The following is a 23,222-nucleotide window of genomic DNA, read 5'->3' as shown; positions in this document are numbered from 1 at the left end:
CAAAAACACATACATACACATATAAAGCAATGCAGCAGATGATGATAGTTAAAACAGGTGGTATTCAAATAATTATTGTACTAGTCTTTCATGTTAAACAGCTGTGGGCTTCTACACAAAATCTTGTAAGCAAATGTTTATAGCAGTATTACTCATAATAGTGAAATAGTGGAAACAACCCAAATGTCCATCAATGGATGATAGATAAGCAAAATATGGTTTAGTCATACAACAGAATATATTCATAAAAAGTAATGAAGTACTGGGGCACAAGTACTGGGTGGCTCTGTGGTTAAAGCCTCTGCCTTTGGCTCAGGTCATGATCCCAGGGATCGAGCCTCACATTGAGCTCTCTGCCAGCCAGGAGCTGCTTCCTCCTCTCTCTCTGCCTACTTATGATCTCTGTCAGTCAAATAAATAAAAAAATCTTAAAAAAAAAAGGAATGAAGTACTGATACATGCTACAACTTGAATGAACCTTGAATATACTATGCAAAGTAAAAAATTCTGCAAGTGAAAAAAAACAGACACAAATAGGCTCACAGTATATGACTTGCATGGACAAATCCATAGAGAGAGGAAGTATATTTCGTGATTGCCCACGGACTGGGAAAGGGGAAAGTGGGGAGTGACTGCTTAATGGGTACAGGAGTTCCCTTTTTTTTTTTAAGATTTATTTATTTTTGAGAGCAAGAGCATGGGGGAGAGTAGCAAAGGGGGAAAACGAGGGACCAACAGACTCTGCACTGAGCACGGAACCCAAGGCAGGGCTCAAACTCAGGATCCCGAGATCATGACCTGAGCCAAAAACAAGAGTCAGATGTTTAATTGACTGAGCCGCCCTAGGATAGCCTCCCCTAGGATTTCCTTTTAAGGTAATAAAAATATTCTGGAGCTAAAAAGTGCTGATGGTTGCACAATTTTGTAAACTTACTAAATGCCACTGAGTTGTACACTTCAGTGACTAAAATGCTATGTGCACTTCACAATAAAAAATAAGTGGGGGAAAGAAACAAGATAAAAATGTAAAGGAACTGCTATCACAGTGAGAAATACTGATGGGGAGGAGGTTTAAGAAAGAGAAAAACAAATAACCAACCTGGAAGAGAAGCAGGATACTGCAAAAGAATACTCCTTGCATATACTTCTTCTGAGGCAGGATCAAATGAAAGAGGAGACATTGGTGGTAAAAGATCCACAGCCTTAAAACAGAGAATTCATCATTTTGAAACATATATTTACTCAGTACCATAATAACACTAAGTTAATCTATGAACAGATGATTTTTCCCCCTACAAAGACAGAACTATCAAGCATATAAATTATCCTGTAACTATTTTTAAACAAATGAGTACAATATTAGAACAATGGGACGACTCCACCTCCAACTGTGCCTCAAATGTAATACTATCTAATAGCAAAAGAAATGTCTCATTCCTTTTAATATAATTCTCTGAATCTAAAAATAGTAACTATAATTCCAAAGCAGTCAGTGAATACCCAAATACATACTAAGAAAAATAACAGAAACCAAAACATTTGAACTTTAGGCTCAGGTGCAAAGATGACAACTTACACATGCATAGCATTCCTAGACCATTTGTAACATAAAATCACAAGACTGCCTTATATTAAACTACTTTCCAAAGTCAACATTACTTACTGGAGTCAAACCTTCAATTAGACTGAAAGGAGACAGGCCAAGAAATTCTTTCCACTTTTTATGCCATTCTCCTTGTTTTTCAACAACAGAATGTTTTATATTGGTGACATCTTCCTTTATTTTACACCTACAACAGCATAAAAACAGAACTTCATTCAAATCATGAATAATAAAAGTACTGAGTAAAATTTAAGAATACAACGGTTTGCAGAGAAAGGGAAGAAAATATAATTGGAAGTTCAACCAGTATAGTACATAAAAACTGAATAAACTCTCACAATGAACATTCAGAACCTAAAGTACTTTTTTCCTTTTAAGACCAGAAAGCAATCATACATCTATTATTCTGTTTATCTTTAAAATATTCTTTTTCCCTAGTTCTGAATTCAAGTCCAAATTCTACACCTATACTCTGTCCACTCCTAAAGGCAGTTCTACCTCCCAATTACTCTACTCACATAACAAATTTTTCTGAGGCTTAGTTTTACATAGACTCCAAAGAAAAGCTTGAGAAAGTTAAAATTATTTCATAAAGAATTATCACTAAGGGCAAATAATTTATTCTAGACAAAAAGAAAACTACATTAATTGTCCTTTCTACTTAATGTGTCTCTCCAGAACTTTCTGAGTTCTAATAAAATGTTCACATTTGTTTGCCAATGCTAAAGAATTATCAACTACATGAGTTCTGCTGAAAAATTATAAAACTACCCATTCCTCTCCCAATAATGCAACAAAAGATCTTTCTACAGTACCTCATATACTTCAGATCTGATAATCTCTCTCTCTGAAGTTTGGTCTCCTTTTCCAGGAAATGAAGGTCTATTGTCATTCTTGCTGGGTCAGCCTGACAACGTTCATATTTCACTACTTTCAAGACTTCATTTAATAACTGAATAACTGTTAACAGGTTCAATTTTCCAGCCTCATAAACATTTCCAATGTGCAACTTAGGATTCAGAGGGGGAGAAAAAGTGGTTCTTTAGATAATAAACTGTTAAATAAATATATTTATGGTTTTTACTATTGTATTAAAAAGTTACCTTAAAGAAGAGTGAAACAAGTCAAATGTCTACCCAAAAATGAAGCCAAGTAAATAATTTTGGTCACAAAAACTACTGTGAAAGGATTTAACATGCTGTGCCATATTTTTATATAATGCAAAAAAATTGCAAGCTAGAACAACATAAGAAATCCAAATAAATGGAAAGCAAAATAAAGACTGAGGAGAAAGAGCAGGTTTGGTGAAAGATCATGAATTCAAAGTGATGGCCCATGATAGCTGATTCCAAACTTAGACATGTTTATTTGGCCTGCACAGCTCCAGTATTTTAAAAATCATCTGAATTAGCTGCCAATCAACTAAAAATCTTAGATTTCACATGAAAATTATTATTTCTCTAAAGACCTCATCACTTCCTACTTTACCCCTTTTGTTACACACAATTAGCATATATTACCTATCTAGCCTCTGTAAGAACCTGAATTTGCAGGCTCTGATTTTTACATACCGGAAATTTGCAGGGCTGGCATGTTACCTATTACAGTGAAAGCTTTTCAGTATCACAACACTATTTTACCTTTGTATTTTCCTATACTCTAATTAATGCCTGGCATATAGCAGATACTTAATAGATTATGAGTTCACTAAGAAAAAAAAAGATACAGGCTATCCAGATGGAAATGTCATATAAGCAAGTGGAAATAATTTGATGCAGTTCAGGTCGACAGAGAGACTAGAAATACTAATTTGGGAATACCACTGTATACAATACTAATGAAAACAGAACTAAGAAAATACAGTGAAGAAAAGTTGGGGGGAAGAAAAGCAGGCACTAAAGGAACCATGGAAACACTTTCATTTGAAAGTTAAAGAAAAGAGTAAGTAGAAAAACTGAGAACAGCTGTCTGAAAAACCAGAGAGTAAAGACACAATGTCACAAATGCTAATGGGAGAAGAGACTAAAATCCTTAACAGAATCAAGAAGAAAGAGAAACCAGAGTACAGACATTTTAAAAAGACATTTAGCAAATAGATCACTACTGCTCTCCTTGAGATCTTATAAAGAACTGTACCATACCATCTTCCTACTAAGTAACCCCCTCCATGCATCTACTGTATGATGTAGCACCGTAAAAGGGATGAACAGTGAAAGTTTATGTATATAAATATACACACTCTAATATATAATATATACACAGTTAACAATAGTCCTCTGTATGAATGCTCTATTAGATTTAGTCACAAAAATAAATTCTGGAGTAAAACACTGTAAGAAAAAGAATATACATTATTTATGTTTACATTATTATGTATTAGTTATATATTGAATACATGTATTTATTATTACTATATATAATAATTACATAAAGAGATTTCTCAGTAGTTTACTTAGTATCAAATGCTTACCTGACACATTTGTTTCTCAATTCTGTCAAGTAAGAGCCTTGGAATATTGATAGCAACATTAGTTCCATCTAAAGTATATTGGTTAACAAGATTAAGGACTGCATTAACAACTTCTCTTTCTTTTTCCAAATACATGAGCGTTTCATTCACTGAAGCCCACAAAGACCGAACCTTTAAAAACAAAGACTATACATAATCTGTACATATATCAAAGAAATGTAAAACACAAATACATGCTCACTCTCTAGAACAAATAAAGTACTCCAATAATGATTTCTGATGAGGAAATTAACTGCCTAAAAGCACTGACACTACTTCCAAAGGGGTTTTAAAACTAAAAAATTTCTCAGGAGACAAAAATAATTTCTCAGGAGAATTTAGCCCACCATGATTTTCAAAACAAATCTAAGAAACTTCATACTACCAAGATGCAATTACCATTTTCTATGTTTTGACATGCAGTATAGAAACTTCCGAGGCAGGGGCACCTGGGTGGCTCAGCTGGTTAAGTGACTGCCTCTGGCTCAGGTCATGATCTCAGGGTTCTCAGATCAAGTCTTCCACTCCCTCTGCCACTCCACCTCACTCATGCTCTCTCTCAAATAAAGAAAATCTTTAAAGGGAAAAAAAAAGGAAGAAAGAAAGAAAAAAGAAACTTTTCAGGGAGAAATAATAAAAGATTTTCAGGAAGGGAAAAAACACACTACATATCGATATTAAGATTCTTTCAAGTTTCAAAAGGTAAAAATATGAAAAACCATGTATTTGGGTTTTTTTAAGATTATTTACGTTACTTATTTCACAGAGAGAAAAAGAGAGAAAGAGAACACAAGCAGGTGGAGTAGCAGAGGGAGAGGGAGAAACAGGCTCCCTATTGAGCAGAAAGCCTGATGCAGGGCTTGATCCCAAGACCCTGGGATCGTACTTGAGCCAAAGGCAGAGGCCTTAACCCACTGAGCCACCAGGTGCCCTGAAACCATGCTTCTTTAAAAGCGAAGAATCTTAAACATGTATTAACCTGTCTATGTTTATTAAATGCATGTATACGAGCATTTACAGGTGGCAGCTGCACCTGTGGTGAGCAGAGCATAACAGCTGTCCAATCACTAGGCCATATGCTGGAAACTCACGGAACACTGTGTGCCAACTATACTTCCATTAAAATAGTAAACAAAATTTTTAAAGAATGTTCATAGCACTCCCATTTGTAAGTCAAAAACTGCAACTAACCCAACCGCCTACCTAGAGTAAAAAAAAATATGTTGTGCTATATTCATAAAACACTCCATAGGACTGAGAAAGGAACACACAACCTACACACACAATGGCACAGATAAAACAGCATGAGTCAAAGAAGATAAACACAAAAGAATATATTCTACACTCCCCTTTAATGTAAAGTTCAAGAAGTGTCGAACTAATCTCTAAGAAAGAGGAAAGTGTTTACTCTTGTGGGGGAAATGGTTGTACATAAAAAGGGGCTTGAAGCTTCCAGAGTAACGTTCTGTTCCCTAAACTGTATTCTGGTTACATACGTGTATTCACTTTGTGAAATTTTATCAGGCTATGCACTTATGACTTCTGCACATGGGATTCCTTAAAAGAATTTATAAAAGTGGGAGGCGAGCAGCGAAATACAATTACACCCATGTTTGTGTTTGTGTCTTCCCACCGTACAAAGTTAAGTCCCCAAAGAAGACTCGTTGACTGGCAGTCTAGGGGTCTCACAGGATTGCATTTCCTTGGTGGAAAAAGATCCAGAAACTGGTTCTCAGATTTTTTTTTCTTTTTTTTTTGATTCTCAGAATTTTACTTTTACCTTGTTAATGGTAAAAAATTGACCGGACTCAAGGAAAGTGGTTATAAACTCAGGAGAGAGCAATGTGAAAACTTTCAAACACGTTTCACATCAACCTATTAAATTTACAATCAAAGATACTGTGTTCAGTAATAGAAGTATTCATATTCACAAAGCTGGAAGATCCATGAAGGAAGTGACTTTGACTCTTTCTTTTACTGCTAGAGCTCTAACATCTAGAACACTTGGCACATGGCAGGTATCAATAAAAATTCACTGAATGGATGAATAATTATTTCCTGAGGAGGGCACTCACCTTCCCCAGTGACAAACTGTCTGGGAAGCCAAATTAACACCCAAAGCAGCTCAGTGATCATAAAAACAGGTTGAAGAGCTTGAGAGAGAGTTCATCTAAACATAAAGGCCTAAGAAAACACTCCAATCGCACATCAAAGCCACCCTCTGAAAACCTCAGACTATTTATGTCTGCCACATTCCTCCCTACTGCCAAGCCAGCTTCAGTGTGACTTCTCATTCTTCTTCCATACTTAATGTCTCCCTTCAGTTAACATATTTTATTTACATAAATTAATACTACTGATTAAGTTACAATCAAGCTGAACTTTTAACCATATTTAAGACTGCTTTTGTATATATTTAGTCTTATGAATTATAAGTTAATTTTTCCATTATATTCATGCTTTTTAAAGGTACCCTGTTGATACCTTTATATATCACTTATTAATTAGTTTTTTAAAAAGTAACAGTTTAACAAAAAGAAATGACAAAAACAGAATATAAGGGTCCAATTAAGTAAGTCAACACTGCACATCACGAAAGTAAGAAAGATTATCGCTTCTCGGCCTTTTGACTAAGATCACGAAAGTAAGAAAGATTAAATTTCTCCCTTAAAAAGTCACCTCACCTTTTGGATTTTCTCTTGTATATTACTTTGGTCATCATAGGGTTCCATTCTAGTTAAAAAATAAATGATCTCATTAGTCATTTATTTTAATTTCATGGTAATTTACCACCAAAAGAGTGAATGATCCATAAACCCACTCACTAACAACCATTCCAATTTTTAAAAAAATACAATTCTAGCTCAAAGCAATCATTTTTTTTATAGATTTTATTTATTTATTTGACAGAGAGAGAGCAAGAGAGCACAAGCAGAGGAAGCAGCAGAAGGAGAGGGAGAAGCAGACTACTACTAAGCAGGGAGCCTGACTCAGGGCTTGTTCCCAGGACCCCAGATCATGAGCCAAAGGCAGACCCTTAACCGACAGCCACCCAGGTGCCCCAAAAGCAATAAATTTATCAGAAGATGTGAACTAGGAATCAGAATTATGTTCTAATCCTATGGGACTCAGTTTCTTCACTAGTAAAATACAGGAGCTGCACTAAGGCAACTTTCAGCTCTAATGTAAAAATCACTTACTTTTTTTTTTTTTAACTTTTTTTTTATTTTAAGATTTATTTATTTATTTATTTATTTGACAGACAGAGATCACAAGTAGGCAGAGAGGCAGGCAGAGAGAGAGGAGGAAGCAGGCTCCCCGCTGAGCAGAGAGCCCGATGTGGGACTTGATCCCAGGACCCTGAGATCATGACCTGAGCCGAAGGCAGCGGCTTAACCCACTGAGCCACCCAGGCGCCCCTCACTTACTTTTTTATTTGGTTCTGCTGTTCCATACATTCTGCTCTCAAACTTCGTACTTGTTTAACTGACAATCTGTAAGAAAACATACAAATAACAATTATAATTCCACTACAATTAACGGGTATAGGCCACTTTGATATTTTCCCCCATTTGTTATCTTTTCTCAAGGCCTCTGAAGACTACTCTTCCAAATACAGCCAGGGGCCAGCTAAAGGAGTCTAGACTTTCTCCAAGACTTACAGTGTGATCTAACATACAGGTTGCTATTGAGATGGACCAGGACTTCTCGGCTCATATACAATCTGTCTCCAAATAAAATGATGGAAGTAGGACTACTCTGCTCTCTTATCCTCGTCACACATACCTAGGGTCATGATAGGCAACATTGTAGTTTCAAGATGACTTCAAAGTATTCTTTAGTTTTCACAACAGGTAACACAACATTTACAAAGTTGTCTTGGGGTGCTTGGGTGGCTCAGTGGGTTAAGCCTCTGCTTCAGCTCAGGTCATGGTCTCAGGGTCCTGGGATTGAGCCCCACATCAGGCTCTCTGCTCAGCAGGAAGCCTGCTTCCCCCTCTCTCTGCCTCTCTGCCTACTTGTGATCTCTCTCCCTCTGTCAATATATAAATAAAATCTTAAAAATAAATAAATAAATAAAAAGCTGTCTTACTGTAGTTGTTTATAATCATTAAAAATTTGACACAGTTGGCGCACCCAGGTGGCTCAGTGGATTAAAGCCTCTGCCTTCGGCTCAGGTTATGATCCCAGGGTCCTGAGATCGAGCCCCGTGTGGGGCTCTCTGCTCGGCGGGGGGCCTGCTTCCCTTCCTCTCTCTCTGCCTGTCTCTCTGCCTGCTTGTGATCTCTGTGTCAAATAAATAAATAAAATCTTAAAAAAAAAAAAAAATTTGACACACTCTATTTCTTGAGACTAGAAACCTTGCCTGTCTTGTTTAATGCTGAACGACAGTGCCTAAACAATATCTGGCACACAAAAGTAACTCAAATAAAAATCTGCTGACAAGAGGAACCTAAATATAACACAAGATGAGATGGTTAAAGAAACTATGAAATACCTACTTAATGGAATATCTACTTAATGGATACTCAACTATTAAGTAGATATTAAAAGCAATATACTTAAGGAAATTCAAAAAATAAAAATAATTTTTTAATTTTTTAATAAAAGCAATATAGTACGGCAATACGGAAAAATTTACAGAATGAAATATGAAGAGAAAAAATACAAAATAGAATGAGCAAAATAATTACAGCATAAAGATGTAAATCCATGTTTAAAAAAATGAAAAACACCTAAGACACTGAATTTTTAAACTAAGGTAATATTTTCCTTTGCTCTAAAGTTTCATGTACATCTGCACAGTTTTCAAATATCTTATTCAGAAGTTATCTGGCTTTAAAATGAAAATAGGACACTAAGCGGTTTTGAGGTAGGCACAGATTACTGCCACTGAAGGTACACTGATGACATTTGCTAAGGAGAAAGGAATTTTCATTTTCTTTTGGGTGGGGTAGGGGGAGAAAGAGAGAGTACTCGAGGGAGGGGCAGAAGGAGAGGGAGACAGAGAATCTTAAGCAGACTCCACACACAGTGCAGAGCCATGAGGAGGGCTAGATTTCACAACCCTGAGATCACGACCTAAACCAAAACCAATAATCAGATGCCTCACCAACTATGCCACCCACACACCCCTGGAATTTTCATTTTCTAACTATCAATGTATTACTTACTGTGCATTTTCCTGATACTTTCGGGTAACGCAGTCTTCTCTTTGCAAAATGTGTAAAAATCTATTACGTGCCACATGGCATCTGGCAATGCATTTGTGCATATCTTGTGATTTTACATTAAATGTCTCTGTAAAACGTATAGAAGAATCTATATGGAAGACAAATAAGATCACAGAAAATAACAAATATCAAAAATTGGAGATTCATTAATTTTAAGAGATGAGTAATTCAAACAACTAACAACTCCTTAAAAACAGGTATGCCACATAAACAGATACAACTAATTTTAACAAAAGCATGGAAATCTATTTTTAAGTAGGCAACTAAAAAAGGGTATCTGAAATTGAGTTGTTTTATACAATCATAAAAACTTTGAGTTTCTCTGCCCCAAATAATTCTTATTATCACAGCTTGATATATCCATGAACAAATACACTGTTATACAACAGCAACTTCTTACCAGGATCTCTTCACAACAAAGAAAGAAAATCAATTAAAAGAGATGAGGTTAGATCACAACACGTCTTTTGCTGTTTATTTTTCTATCTAGTAAGACCAACAGAACAACCAAACAAAACCAGTCTCCATTTCTCCGGTAATTCTTGGCTGCGTTAATAATGATCAAAGCAGAACCTGAGAACAATCCATCCAAACATTTCAGAATCCACATTTTTAGCTGTAATAAATCCTACATTAATGGCTAAATGGATAAACAGATAAATGGAGACCACTCCAGTGCACCTAACATTACTAATCCAGGTCCTAGTGCTATCCCCAAAGAAGCCACAAATTCTATATATTCAACTGGGGATGAGTTCACGGAATGCAGAAGTCATCTAGACACTAAACATGCTGACTGGAATTGATTTAAATCAGAAATCAGAAATAGGAAAACCCATGCTTAGAAGCCTTATGCACAACAAACTCTTGCTAAATCCAAACATACATACTTCATATGAAATACTTTGGGCTAGTGCTCACTTCAACAGCACATATACTAAAATACTTTGGGCTACATGTAATTGGAATAGACCATCTACGAAAAGAAAAACTGGTAACTATGCTTATGTTGCATTTAATTTTACCTATACAAATACTTAAACACCAAAATCATATGTATAAGTTCTTAAAAAATCATGCATAGAAAATAAAATGGGAAAAAAAGGTTTACATATCGTATCACAGAGAAAGGATAGTAATAAATAAGAGCTCCTATAAATGAAAAAAAGCAGTAACTTAAGAGAAAATGAACAATTATGAATATAGTGTATAAAAAACACAAGCTGCTCTTAAATATATGAAACAATTTTCAATCTAACTAAATAAGAGAAATACAAATTAAAACCCCACCCTCAGATTCCACTTTAACCTATCAGACTAAAAAGATAAAAATGTCTGACCACACACAATGTTGTTATGTGTGACAGAGGTATAAACTGATCAATCTCCACAGAAAATACACAGATAACTAACAAAATGCACAATTCCTCTGACCAAGCTAATGGTAAATGGTCTTCAGGAATCATACACACACACACACCAATAGCTACTTACGTTCATTAGAGGCTTTCAAACTACAGTTTCTGTAGAATATTAACTATTACCTTGTGAGGTAATTTAATGTTTCTATCTTACCTTGCTTTATTAAAATCTCTTTATGACTTACAAATTATGAAAAAAATTTAAAACTGAAAACAAAAAAATTCTTATTAAAAATATAACTTACTTTTAGAATGGGTTTTGATATATTTTATTGCAACAAATCGTGCAAAATGATACATCAGATGAATAAACTTAGGACCACCAGGAGAAAGAAAAAGTGACCCAACAACTTGAGGAAAGCTACTTCCACATTCCACCTATGGAAAAAAGAAATAAGACAATTTGAAGACTTTATTAATAATAAACTTATCAAGTAATAACCATAACTCTGGGGAGCCCCAGCAGCACAGCTGGTTAGGTGTCTCTTGGTTTTGACTCAGATCATGATCTCAGGGTCAGGATCAAGCCCCCCTTCTGGCTCCGCACTCAGTGCAGAATCTGTTTAGAATCTCTCTCTCCCTCTTCCTCTGCCCCTCCCAACCCATGCCTCATGGGTGCTCTCTGTCAAATAAATAATAGATCCTTTGAAAATAGTAATAGTAATAGCCATAATTCCTACTATGTAAAGATTATTCCATTTGAACCAGAAATTGAATATTGGAATATTTCTAAACTCTTGGTGGACTTGGTCACAAAAACTAATTATAAAGCCACAATTATGGATACTATATGGGGACACAAGTTAAAGTAATCTATCATCAAAAAAGTTTTCTTTAGGGGCACCTGGGTGGCTCAGTGGGTTGAGCCTCTGCCTTCAGCTCAGGTCATGATCTCGGGGTCCTGGGATCGAGCCCTGCGTCGGGCTCTCTGCTCAGTGTAGAGTCTGCTTCCCCCTCTCTCTGCCTGCCTCTCTGACCACTGGTGATCTCTCTCTCTGTCAAATAAATAAATAAAATCTTTTGGGACATCTGGGTGGCTCAGTTGGTTAAGCTGTTGCCTTCAGCCCAGGTCGTGATCCCGGGGTCCTGGGCTCCTTGCTCGGCGGAGAGTCTGCTTCTCTCACTGCCTCTGTCTGCCTCTCTGCCTGCTTGTGTGTACTGTCTCTCTCTCTCTCTGGCAAATAAATGAAATATTTTACAAGTAAATAAATAAGTAAATAAAATCTTTTAAAAAATAAAATTTTTAAAGTTTCTTTAAACAAAAACTATGACATAAACTTGCAAGAACTCAGAAACCTATTTCCAATGCATCTAGGCAGCAAAGCTGGTTTCCTAGATATACACAAAATCCTAACCAAAACCACCAAAAATATTATTTTAACAAATATTTCCTCGCTATTATACTGTTAGCATAAAAGCATTAAAGACTTCACCTCCAAAAAATTAATGTAAGATTATACTTCAACAAAGCCAAAAATAAAATTTAAGGTAGTTGGTTTTTCTTTTTTTTTTTTTTAAGATTTTATTTATTTATTTGACAGACAGAGACCACAAGTAGGCAGAGAGGCTGGTAGATAGAGAGGGGGAAGCAGGCTACCGACCAAGCAGAGAACCCGATGCAGGGCTCGATCTCAGGACCCTAAGACCATGACCTGAGCAGAAGGCAGACGCTTAACCCACTAAGCCACTCAGGCATCTCTTAATGTAGTTTCTAACTTAAGTTTACATCTTCCAGAAAGAGAATACTTACAGAAATCTTTTTTAACCATTCATAGCAATGTTTCCGGAATTCAGTGTCACTCTTTTGGTCAAATGGAGGCCAACAAAGCCTTAAAAGAACAGATATAAAAGCATTAGAATTATGAACAAAAAAACTCGGGGAAATTTTTAAACATGAAACTTCTGTCCTATACTAGAAACATAAATGCTAAATGAACCAAAGCTAGTATTTATAGATTTCAACTAAAGAAGGACAACAACCTGTGAGAAATTGGGTATTTTCCTTTATAAATTACTATAAGGTTGAGTCCAGTTTACCACAAATCATCAGTGTATACATATATTAAATGAAGGAATGAAACATCATTAAAATTACTACAAATTAGCTAAAGAAGACAACACTCTCAATGAATTCACTGAACTAAGCAAAAAGATGGTATTAATAAATTAGTATGTTAAGCCTGGGGTGGGGGGTGAGAGAGAGAGAAACATAAATGGTTGCACAGGAAGAGCCAGAAGGAATGACGTGAGAGCTTTGGACTCGCAAAGACAACCCATAACACAGTCAGTGTGTACTACTGTTTTGTGTATAAACAATATATAAAATGATTAAAAAGTTTTGCCTCTGTTTTAGTCAAAAACAACAGACTTAAAATTTACCTATTACTTTCCCCTGATAAATTTTTATTCTGAGACATAATTATTTGTTTAGGACCTCATTTTTTAATACCTCTATGTCATACATTCTATAGTCATGTAAAAAATTGAGTATGCATGGAATAATAAGGACTAAAAGGCTAAAATGTCAGCAGTGATATTTTCTGGTTAACGAGTTTAGGAATGATGTTTACTTCTATCTTTACATTTTTCTGTATTTCCTGAATTACTTAAAATGAACTGTATTTTGTTTATAATCAGAAAAAGGGGGGGCGCCTGGGTGGCTCAGTGGGTTAGGCCGCTGCGTTCGGCTCGGGTCATGATCTCAGGGTCCTGGGATCGAGTCCCGCATCGGGCTCTCTGCTCAGCGGGGAGCCTGCTTCCTCCTCTCTCTGCCTGCCTCTCTACCTACTTGTAATCTCTCTCTGTCAAATAAATAAATAAAATCTTTAAAAAAAAAAAATCAGAAAAAGGGGAGGGATGCCTGGGTGGCTCAGTTGGGTAAGCCGCTGCCTTCGGCTCAGGTCCTGATCCCAGGGTCCTGGGATCGAGTCCCGCATCAGGCTCCTTGCTCGGCGGGGAGCCTGCTTCTCTCACTGCCTCTGCCTGCTGCTCTGCCTGCTTGTGTGTACTCTCTCTCTCTATCTCTGGCAAATAAATAAAATCTTTAAAAAAAAAGGGGGGGGAGGCTGGAAAATCTATTTTTATTTGGGCAGAATAAGTCCTATAGCTTAAAGATAGAGATTTCCAGAAAAGATGTTTTAAATGTGCTCCTGGCCACTCACAGCTTTAAGTGGACACAAAATAATTATCAAAAATAACAATGCCTAAACAATTTACTTGTTACTTTTCTTCTTAAGATTTATTTTTAGAGACAGAAAGCACAAGTGGGGGGGAAGGGCAGATGGAGAAGGAAAGAATCATAAAGCGGACACTGTGCTTTTCTATTTAAGAGGATAAGAGCAAAATACAAACATCAAAACAAAGTTAAACACTTTTTCTGGTGGTATAAGCCCAAATCACATGCAAAATATCTTGGAACCAAAGTTTACAGATATTCATGTTTTTATCTCCTCCTTAAACTGATACTCAACAGTATCTAACATTAGACTAAACGTAATAGGAATGATTTTCACCTACAGCACTTAACACTTATATATCACTGACAAAAATAATAAGGATTTAGAGACACCCAAAAAGTAAAAATAGACAAGGAGCACCTGGGTGGCTTAGTGAGTTGAGCCTCTGCCTTCGGCTTGAGTCATGATCTTAGGGTCCTGGGATCAGGCCCCACATCGGGCTCTTTGCTCCTTGAGGAGCCTGCTTCCCCCGCCCCCCGCCCGCCTGCCTACTTGTGATCTCTCTCTCTCTGTGAAATAAATAAATAAAATTTTTAAAAAAGGTAAAAATAGACAAGACAAGTAATATTGCATACAGAAAAAGGAGTAAGGCAGGGGGTAATCAGCAAAAAAAAAAAAAAGAGAGAGAGAGAGAAAGTAAGGCAAAACTATACAAATAGATTGGTACCAATTAACAGCATGGCCTAATTGTGACTAAGAAGAATGTTGGGAACTAAGTACATAAAACAAAAGTCTTATCTATAAAATAATCAATGATTTTAAAATATATGATTTTAAGATAAGTACCAAAGAAAAATCACTCAGATTTACAAAGGTCAAGCACTAAATTTATAAGATTCAAACCTGACTTTTGTGATATCAATTCATATAGTGAAAGGACAAAGCTGAAATTCTGGCTTATATCAGAGCCTACTCCCTTTTCAAATTTGAGAATGACTACTTAGAAAAAGAAAAGAAAAGAACTTGACTCACTTGAAAATTTCTTTGGTGAGAGACTGGTCCAGTGTTTGAAACAAAAAATAAGAAACAATTTGAAAGGCATCACGGTTCAACTTGTCAAACATGTTCCTAGTAGTTTAAAAAGAAAGAGAAGCAGAGGAAAAAAAAAAAAAAGAAAAATGGTTAATAAAACTAGACAGCATCAAAAGCTGTGTAAGAGTTTAACACAAATTAGTATTTTTCATTATCTTCAAGAGGTCAAAGCAAATTAAGTTTCTTTAATTCATATACATTTTATAATTAATAAAAACAAGTAGGGTGCCCGAGTGGCTCAGTCATTAAGCAGTTGCCTTCAGCTCAGGTCCTGATCCCAGGGTCCTGGGGTGGGCTCAGGTCCTGATCCCAGGGTCCTGGGGTGGGCTCCCTTCCCTGCTCAGCGGGAAGTCTGCTTCTCCCTCTCACTCCCCCTGATTGTGTCACCTCTCTCCCTGTGCCTCTCTCTGTCAAATAAATAAATAAAATCTTTAAAAAAAAAAAAAAAAGAAAGAAAAACAATAAAAATTTTCTGATTCTGATAATATTGATCAAATAGAACACTGGGAGAACTTCCTTTATCGGGGGGCACCTGGATGGCTCAGTCGGTTAAGCCTCTGTCTTCAGCTTGGGTCATGATCTCAGGGTGCAGGGATGGAGCCCCACATTGGGTTCTCTGCTCAGCAGGGAGCCTGCTTCCCCCCCCACCTCTGCCTGCCTCTCTGCCTATTTGTGATCTCTCTGTCAAATAAAAAAATAAAATCTTAAAAAAAAAAAAAAACTTCCTTTATCGCAGAGAATATTCTACAAAAAGAAAAGGAAAACCTAATTAGGTGGAGAGAACTAACTGTGGCCTATTATATCCTGAAAATGATACAAACCAATATCTACTGAATAACAATAAAAATAGCTACCAATAGTTTATCATTTCCCAGGTAGTATTTTAAGCCTTTGGGCAATAACTCATCTAATCTTTACCGCAACCATAAAGTTAAATACTGTACTAGCTGCTTTACCATGGATTAATTCTAATGACATCAGATTATAGTTTTTTAAATTTAGAAAGATTAGATAATTTGCCAAAACTATCCAAAATCACATCGGGAAGCAGAAGAGCAGTGACTTGAAATATGTCATCTGACCCCAGAGTCCAGGTTCTTAACCATTACATTTTAACCCCAGAACCACCCTTATATGATGTAGTTCTACCAAGTCTTTTAAAGTTTTGATTGTCCTGATTTTCCTAATCAAGACAAGCCTTTAAAAAATACAATTACATTAAAAATAACAACCGGGGCGCCTGGGTGGCTCAGTGGGTTAAAGCCTCTGCCTTCGGCTCAGGTCATGATCTCAGGGTCCTGGGATCGAGCCCTGCATCGGGCTCTCTGCTCAGCAGGAAGCCTGCTTCTACCTCTCTCTCTGCCTGCCTCTCTGCCTACTTGTGATCTCTATCTGTCAAATGAATAAATAAAATCTTTAAAAAAAAAATAAAAAAATAAAAAATAAAAAATAAAAATAACAACCAACAGGGGTGCCTGCATGGTTCAATGGGTTAAAGCCTCTGCCTTCGGCTCAGGTCATGATCCCGAGGTCCTGGGATCGGGCCCCGCAATGGGCTCTCTGCTCACTGGGGAGCCTGTTTTCTCCTCTCTCTCTACCTGCCTCTCTGCCTACTTGTGATCTCTCTCTGTCAAATAAATAAATAAAAACTTTTAAAAACATATAAATAAATAAATAAATAAAAATAACAACCAACAAACCAAACCATATAAGAAATGCTACACAGCTATAAGGGATCAAGAGTTAGTGTAAGGACAGTACGGCAGCCACTGGGCCAGAGTCATCAGCCACTTTTGGATGGATGTCCACTCCTCACACCCTGTGTCCGGTAAGACACAGAAAATTCAGGCTTCAGGAACTGCCAGAGCCAGGAGAAGAGTTTTCTGAACTTCATCTACAACAACCTGCTGATGAAAAAGGATCCGCCTCAGATGTCATGTTCCACTGCATGGCCCACCTGTAGGATTTTAAGCTACACTTTGGCAATTCCCAAGGCAAACCAAGTCAAACTTGGCACAGAGATACAGCTGCCATTTTTCAAAGTCCTTGTAGTAAAGTCTGAGTAGTAGCAGGGGAAATGGAGTGGGAGAAATGGGGTGGCTAGGTGACGGACACTGGGGAGGGTATGTGCTATGGTGAATGCTGTGAATTGTGTAAGACTGATGATTCACAGACCTGTACCCCTGAAACAAATAATACATTATATGTTAATTTTTAAAAATTTTTAAAAAAAATTTTTTTTAATTTAAGTTCTCTTAGGGCGCCTGGGTGGCTCGATGGGTTAAAGCCTCTGCCTTTGGCTCAGGTCATGAACTCAGGGTCCTGAGATGGAGCCCCGCATCGGGTTCTCTGCTCAGCAGGGAGCCTGCTTCCCCCCTCCTCTCTCTCTACCTGCCTCTCTGCCTACTTGTGATCTCTATCTATCAAATAAATAAATAAAATCTTTTTTTAAAAAATTAAGTTCTCTGGGTAAATGAAAAGGGGATAAAAATGGAGCATACATCCCAAGTTAAAAGTTTACACTCAGGGGGTGCCTGGGTGGCTCAGTGGGTTAAGCCGCTGCCTTCGGCTCAGGTCATGATCTCAGGGTCCTGGGATCAAGCCCCACATCGGGCTCTCTGCTCAGCGGGGAGCCTGCTTCCCTCTCTCTCTCTGCCTGCCTCTCTGCCTACTTGTGATCTCTGTCTGTCAAATAAATAAAATAAAATCTTTAAAAAAAAAAAAAAAGTTTACATTCAGGAAAGAAAAGAAATAACCTGTCGAAGTTATCAGATAAAAGATTATAAGAACCCTCCCCCATTATTCTAGTATAAAAAGGTCATATGCATGGGTGGAAAAGAGAAGAGTTCACCACAGTAGTATCAAAAGAAGTTAAAAGCAAAAGAAGCAAATAACTATAAAGGAAAAGTCTCAGAAGAAACTGAGGACATCATCAAAAAGGGGCAGCTCATTAGAACATAATAGAATATATCTAAGGATATTCTATGTACTAATATGAAGTATTTTTAACACTCAAAATAGAGATCTGACATCTTTTCATGTCTGGTACATTTTCAACAATTATCTGTAGGGATATCTCAATTGTGTGATGCCTTACTTTCAGACTCAAAAAAAAAAAAACTGGCTTAAGAGTTAGGCAATTACTTGGGGTGCCTGGGTGGCTCAGTTGGTTAAGCCTCTGCCTTCCACTTAGGTCATGATCTCAGGGTCCTAGGATCAAGCCCTGGGTAGGGCTCTCTGCTCGAGAGGGAGTCTGCTCCCAGCACCATCACCCCCAACTGCTCTGCCTACTTGTGACCTCTCTCTGTCAAAGAAATAAAATCTTAAAAAAAAAAAAAAAAAGTTAGGGAAATACAAAAGGAGCTGTGATGCACTGGAATGCAGGACAAATGTAGGGGAGTACACCTTTGAACAGAAAAGGCTTTGTTCTCAAGTTGAAGTAAAATAAGTTGAGATTAAAGTTCCCATGCTTATTCATATGTCAAACAACTCTTGTCCTTGAAATGTTTCTATTTCTCAACTAACACAAAGGAAGATCCTTCCTTCTTATTATCTCTCAAGCCTGATATTTTTCACATAGTATCCCGTTGTCTTCCTTTTGACACTTAATAGAATTTTTAGTAAGATATTTGTTGAAGGTTTGTTCATCCGATAGACTGAAATTCTGCAAGGGGAAAGTTTATGCCTATTCTGTTCACCTTGCATACCCATATTATATGTAAGTGAATTTAAAAAGCTAAAAAAAAAAATGTTAAGTAAATTTGACAGTATATTCAAGTCTGAAGCATTTTAAAGAGGACACCTGTTTCAAAATGATAGCTCCCTCCTAACAACCAACTAAAATGACTCTTAGGGATAATCTATGATGGTGCTGGGGAGGAGGGAGCACAGATTTTAACTAATTTTCAAAGGCAGAAAACAGACTGCAGCTGGAGAGAAAACTCAAATTGCTAAACACTGAAGAGAAGGATGTGGTGGAAATGGCAAGCTTCAAGCTTCTCTGCCAGCACAAAGAAAAAGAAACTATACTGTGGGCAATTAAATCATGTGAAATAACTGGACTATTTATTAATACATAAGTATAACCTTAGAAATGCTCTCTACTGGTTGACAATTTTTAGAATAGGCTTCTAAACAAAGCACTTCTATATGTAAATAATAGTAACCTCTAAACAAATAGTTAACCAGTAAATCTTAATTATGGCTCTAAGCAAAAAAAAAAAAAAAAAAAGTATGGCTCTAACCTTTGACAGTAAAAAACATACATTTGAAAAAAGTCAAGAAAGCAGGGGAGGGCAGGAAAGTGTGAGTGAGCTAATGAATTATCTTATAAGTAACAGCAACTTTCATTGTGAAATTACATAGTGGGGAATTAAGAGATCGTTTGAACTGATACATCAAGAAATAGGTGTCTAAGGGGGCACCTGGGTGACTCAGTGGGTTAAGCCGCTGCCTTCAGCTCAGGTCATGATCTCAGGGTTCTGGGATCGAGTCCCACATCGGGCTCTCTGCTCAGCAGGGAGCCTGCTTCCTCCTCTCTCTCTCTCTCTCTCTCTCTCTGCCTGCCGCTCTGCCTACCTGTGATCTCTATCTGTCAAATAGATAAATAAAATCTTAAAAAAAAAAAAAAAAGAAAGAGATGTCTAAGCACACTGCCACCAGAAGAAATGAAACAATAAGAAAAGTCAAAAGACTGAAAACAATTAAAAGCCTACTTATCTCGAATTTCTCTTGGGCTATACCCCGTAAGTTGGTAAGGTTAGACACAGAAATACATACAAAGTATCTAGATTTATGTTCATAACCATTATATTAGTGACAAAGTAGGGAGGGATTTTTACTTTCCATTTTCATACCCTTTTCTACTATTTTTTTCTGAACTACGCAACGTCTCGGTTAATTCAAAAAGTAAAAATTATCAACTAGAAAACAATCACCATGAAAGGCTCCTTGGGTCCCAAAGCCCTTGAACATACTGTCCTCACACCCGTCCACGACCAACTCTCCATCCCTCCCCGGAGTTCACAGACCACCCAGCATCACCACTAAAGCAGGATGAAGCCATCCCTCCAGTCTTGCCCCAACTGCAGACACGACCCCTTACAAAGCGTTCCCGGCACGGTTCCGCGACTGAGAGTTTCTGCCACCAGGCTGGCACCCGCAAAGAGCAAGGGCTTTGTAGCCAGTGCCGGCACAAAGTAGCCGCGGGACTACTTGATTCATCACCCAGCGAGGTCCGCGAAAAGGGTGGGTCACACCAGCGCGTCCCAGCTCCGACTCCCCCGCCCCCTCAGCCCCGGCTCCTTACACTCCGAGGTGCGTGTGCGACACGATCTTTCCGCAGGCAATGGTGGCCGGGCCTGGCTCGAAACCGAGCGCCTGCAGATACATCCAGAGATGCTCCTTCTCGAAAGAGGTGACCCACACAGAGCTCATCTTCGCCGTAGGCGGTATCACTGCAAAAGAAGTAAGCACAGGCCCGAGAGATTCAGAGTGGCTTTAGGCTCCCTCCCTACGGGCAGCCTGAGGGAGCGGCGGCCCCTCCATTGCCACCGCCTGTTCCTCTGTCGCCCGGAGCCATGTCACCTCAAACGGCCATGAAGTCTCAGGGAAACGGAGCCTTCAACGGTGGTACTACGGTACAGCTGCCTCAGCAGAGCCTACAAAAACCAAGACTCCCGCGCTTCCGGAAAAGCGGTAAGCGCTGGCGCTGCCTAGCTTCCGGTGGAGGAGGGACTTCCACGGCCGACTATATTTCCCGCCATGCAATGCACCCTAGTTTCCATCTCATCCCGCCAGGCCCTGCCGAAAAACTACAAAACCCACAGTGCATTGCGTCGCCAGCGAAGTCTTCTGCGTTTGCGTAATTTCAAACGGATCTAGCAGTTGCTCCGAGGCTTGGCGCTTTCTTCTGTTTTGTGGCTTTGGTTCCTTTTGCTCCTATTGGTTGATTTCGTCAGGTTAAAAAAAAAACAAAAAACAAAAAAACACAAACGGAGCTTTGGGACTGTAGCTCGGTGTAGAAGAAAAAGCAGTGGGTTCCATCCTAACCTATCTCACTAGCTGTGGGTTGTAACGACATCTAAACACTAAGCCCCAGGTCTGTCATTAATAAAATGCCCTCTTGTATGCCCTCAAATGCTGAGTGTACCTTTCTTCTTAATGCTATAAGAAATCTGGCAGCAGGGGCGCCTGGGTGGCTCAGTGAGTTAAGCGGCTGCCTTCAGCTCAGGTCATGATCTCAGGGTCCTGGGATCGAGTCCCACATCGGGCTCTTTGCTCTGCGGGGAGCCTGCTTCCTCCTCTCTCTCTCTCTCTCTCTCTCTCTCTCTCTCTCTCTCTCTCTGCCTGCCTCTCTGCCTACTTGTGATCTCTGTCTGTCAAATAAATAAAATGTTTAAAAAAAAAAAAGAGAGAGGGACGCCTGGGTGGCTCAGTTGGTTAAGCGGCTGCCTTTGGCTCAGGTCATGATCCCAGCGTTCTGGGATCGAGTCCCACATCGGGCTCCTTGCTCGGCAGGGAGCCTGCTTCTCCCTCTGCCTCTAGCCTGCCACTCTATCTGCCTGTGCTTGCGCTCTGTATCTCTCTCTCTAACAAATAAATAAAAATCTTTTAAAAAAAAAAAAAGAGAGAGAGAAAAGAAAACTGGCAGCAAAACTGCCTCGGAGGGGGCTTTATGCGATGGATATTGACTAGCATAAAGAAAGAATGGAAAGGCCAGGAGAGTAAAGTTCAGAAAATGGCAAATCATGTGCCTCTCCACTCAATCTTTATATGCCAGCAATCCAACTTACATTTTAAAAAAGAGCTTAATGTGTCATTCTAGGTGAATGACCTTATAACTACCACCAAGGACAAGAAATAAAACTTTTCCAGCCATTCCTGAAACCCCTCCTTTCCCAAGAAAAGAGCCACCATTCTCACTTTTATAGTAATCACTCCTTTGCACTGTCTTATAGTTTTTGCCAGTTAAATGTGCTTCTCTGGACACTATAGTTCAGTCTTACCCTTTTTATACTTGTTTTGCCCTCTTCTTTTTTTTTTTTTTTTATTTTCAGTCTTTAACAGATTTTTTCTTTTTTTTTTTTTTTAATACTATCATTTAATATACAGGCTTTCCTCCATTCTCCCTTCCTCCTTTTTTTCTTACAACTTTTCTGTTGAGGAACAGGTGCTATTTGACCTGAATAATGTGCTTTACTCTAGGTTTTACTGATTGTAGACTTGCTGTAGTTCAACATGTTCTTCTATTTCTGCTGTAGTTCAACATGTTCTTCTATTTCTGCCCTCTGTATTTCCTTCAAATTGACCCCTGGATCCGGAGGGATTGATGAGATTCAGATATTATTCCAATGGCAAGTCTAGATGATTGGTGGTGCTGTTTCATCAATCTGTACATAGCTTTATTTATGCCATTGACAGCCATTGATGCTGAATGCCTAGATCTATTAATATAGTGAACATTGCAGAATGTCAAAATTCTAATTTATTATTTGCTATGAACTGAATGTTGGTTCCTCCCTCCCTCTAATTCCTGTGTTGAAACCCTACTCTTCAATGTGATGGTATTAGAAGGTGGGGTCTTGGGAAGATAATTAGGATTAGATGAGATCATAAGGGTGGAAGCCTCCTGAACAGGATTAATGTCCTAAGAGTCACAAGAGAGCTTGCTTAAGGATCTGCTTTTTCCACCATTTAAGGATTCGAAGGGAAGTGGATTTACTGCAACCAGGCTCATGTCCTGATGGCAAACTTTCAGCCTCCAGAGCTGTGAGAAATACATCCCTGTTGTAAACCACTCAGTCTAAGGTAATTATAGCAGTCCAAGATAATCATTTTTTTCTTGTTAGTAACAATTTTATGATAGAAATTTTCCCACATTTACTGTTTTATCCAGGGGTAAGGATATAAGGAAAAACAGGGCGTCTGAGTGGCATAGTCAGCTGGGAGTCCAACTCTTGTTTTCTGCTCATGTCTCATCTCAGGGTTATGGGATGTGTTGGGTTGCAGACTCAGTGTGGGGTCTGCTTGGGACTCTCTCTGCTCTCACTCTGCCCCTCCCTGCTTCTAAAATAAATCAATAAAATCTTTAAAATACAGGTGTATATATAAAGGAAGATGAATTGTTCTTTCTTTCCCTTAATTTTTTTTTTAATTGAAGTTCAATCGAGTAACATACATTATTTG

The 23,222-nt window shown here is 38.2% G+C and overlaps 1 protein-coding gene across 2 annotated transcripts in view; it reads right to left on the bottom strand.

The window, feature by feature from the left end:
• Positions 1 to 20,778, bottom strand: part of HAUS6 (HAUS augmin like complex subunit 6) — a 39,762-nt gene extending 18,984 nt beyond the window's left edge. Inside the window, exons 1-11 of one of the 2 annotated variants that reach the window (XM_032306722.1) lie at positions 20,344 to 20,778; positions 14,976 to 15,071; positions 12,518 to 12,596; positions 11,013 to 11,145; positions 9,287 to 9,434; positions 7,541 to 7,606; positions 6,797 to 6,845; positions 4,074 to 4,244; positions 2,419 to 2,612; positions 1,664 to 1,790; positions 1,100 to 1,202 (exon numbers count right to left, since the gene is read on the bottom strand). In XM_032306722.1, coding sequence (XP_032162613.1) covers positions 1,100 to 1,202; positions 1,664 to 1,790; positions 2,419 to 2,612; positions 4,074 to 4,244; positions 6,797 to 6,845; positions 7,541 to 7,606; positions 9,287 to 9,434; positions 11,013 to 11,145; positions 12,518 to 12,596; positions 14,976 to 15,071; positions 20,344 to 20,471 — 1,294 coding nt within the window. In that variant the 5' untranslated portion in view covers positions 20,472 to 20,778. The remainder of the gene's footprint in view (positions 1 to 1,099; positions 1,203 to 1,663; positions 1,791 to 2,418; positions 2,613 to 4,073; positions 4,245 to 6,796; positions 6,846 to 7,540; positions 7,607 to 9,286; positions 9,435 to 11,012; positions 11,146 to 12,517; positions 12,597 to 14,975; positions 15,072 to 20,343) is intronic. The other variant, XM_032306723.1, reaches the window with a different exon arrangement.
• Positions 20,779 to 23,222: the final 2,444 nt, after the last annotated feature.

This window comes from Mustela erminea, chromosome 12 (assembly GCF_009829155.1).
Source record: "Mustela erminea isolate mMusErm1 chromosome 12, mMusErm1.Pri, whole genome shotgun sequence".
Taxonomy (NCBI): Eukaryota; Metazoa; Chordata; class Mammalia; order Carnivora; family Mustelidae; genus Mustela; species Mustela erminea.
The sequence above is the reverse complement of the archived record's forward strand: the minus strand, read 5'-3'. Positions and strand labels throughout refer to the sequence as shown.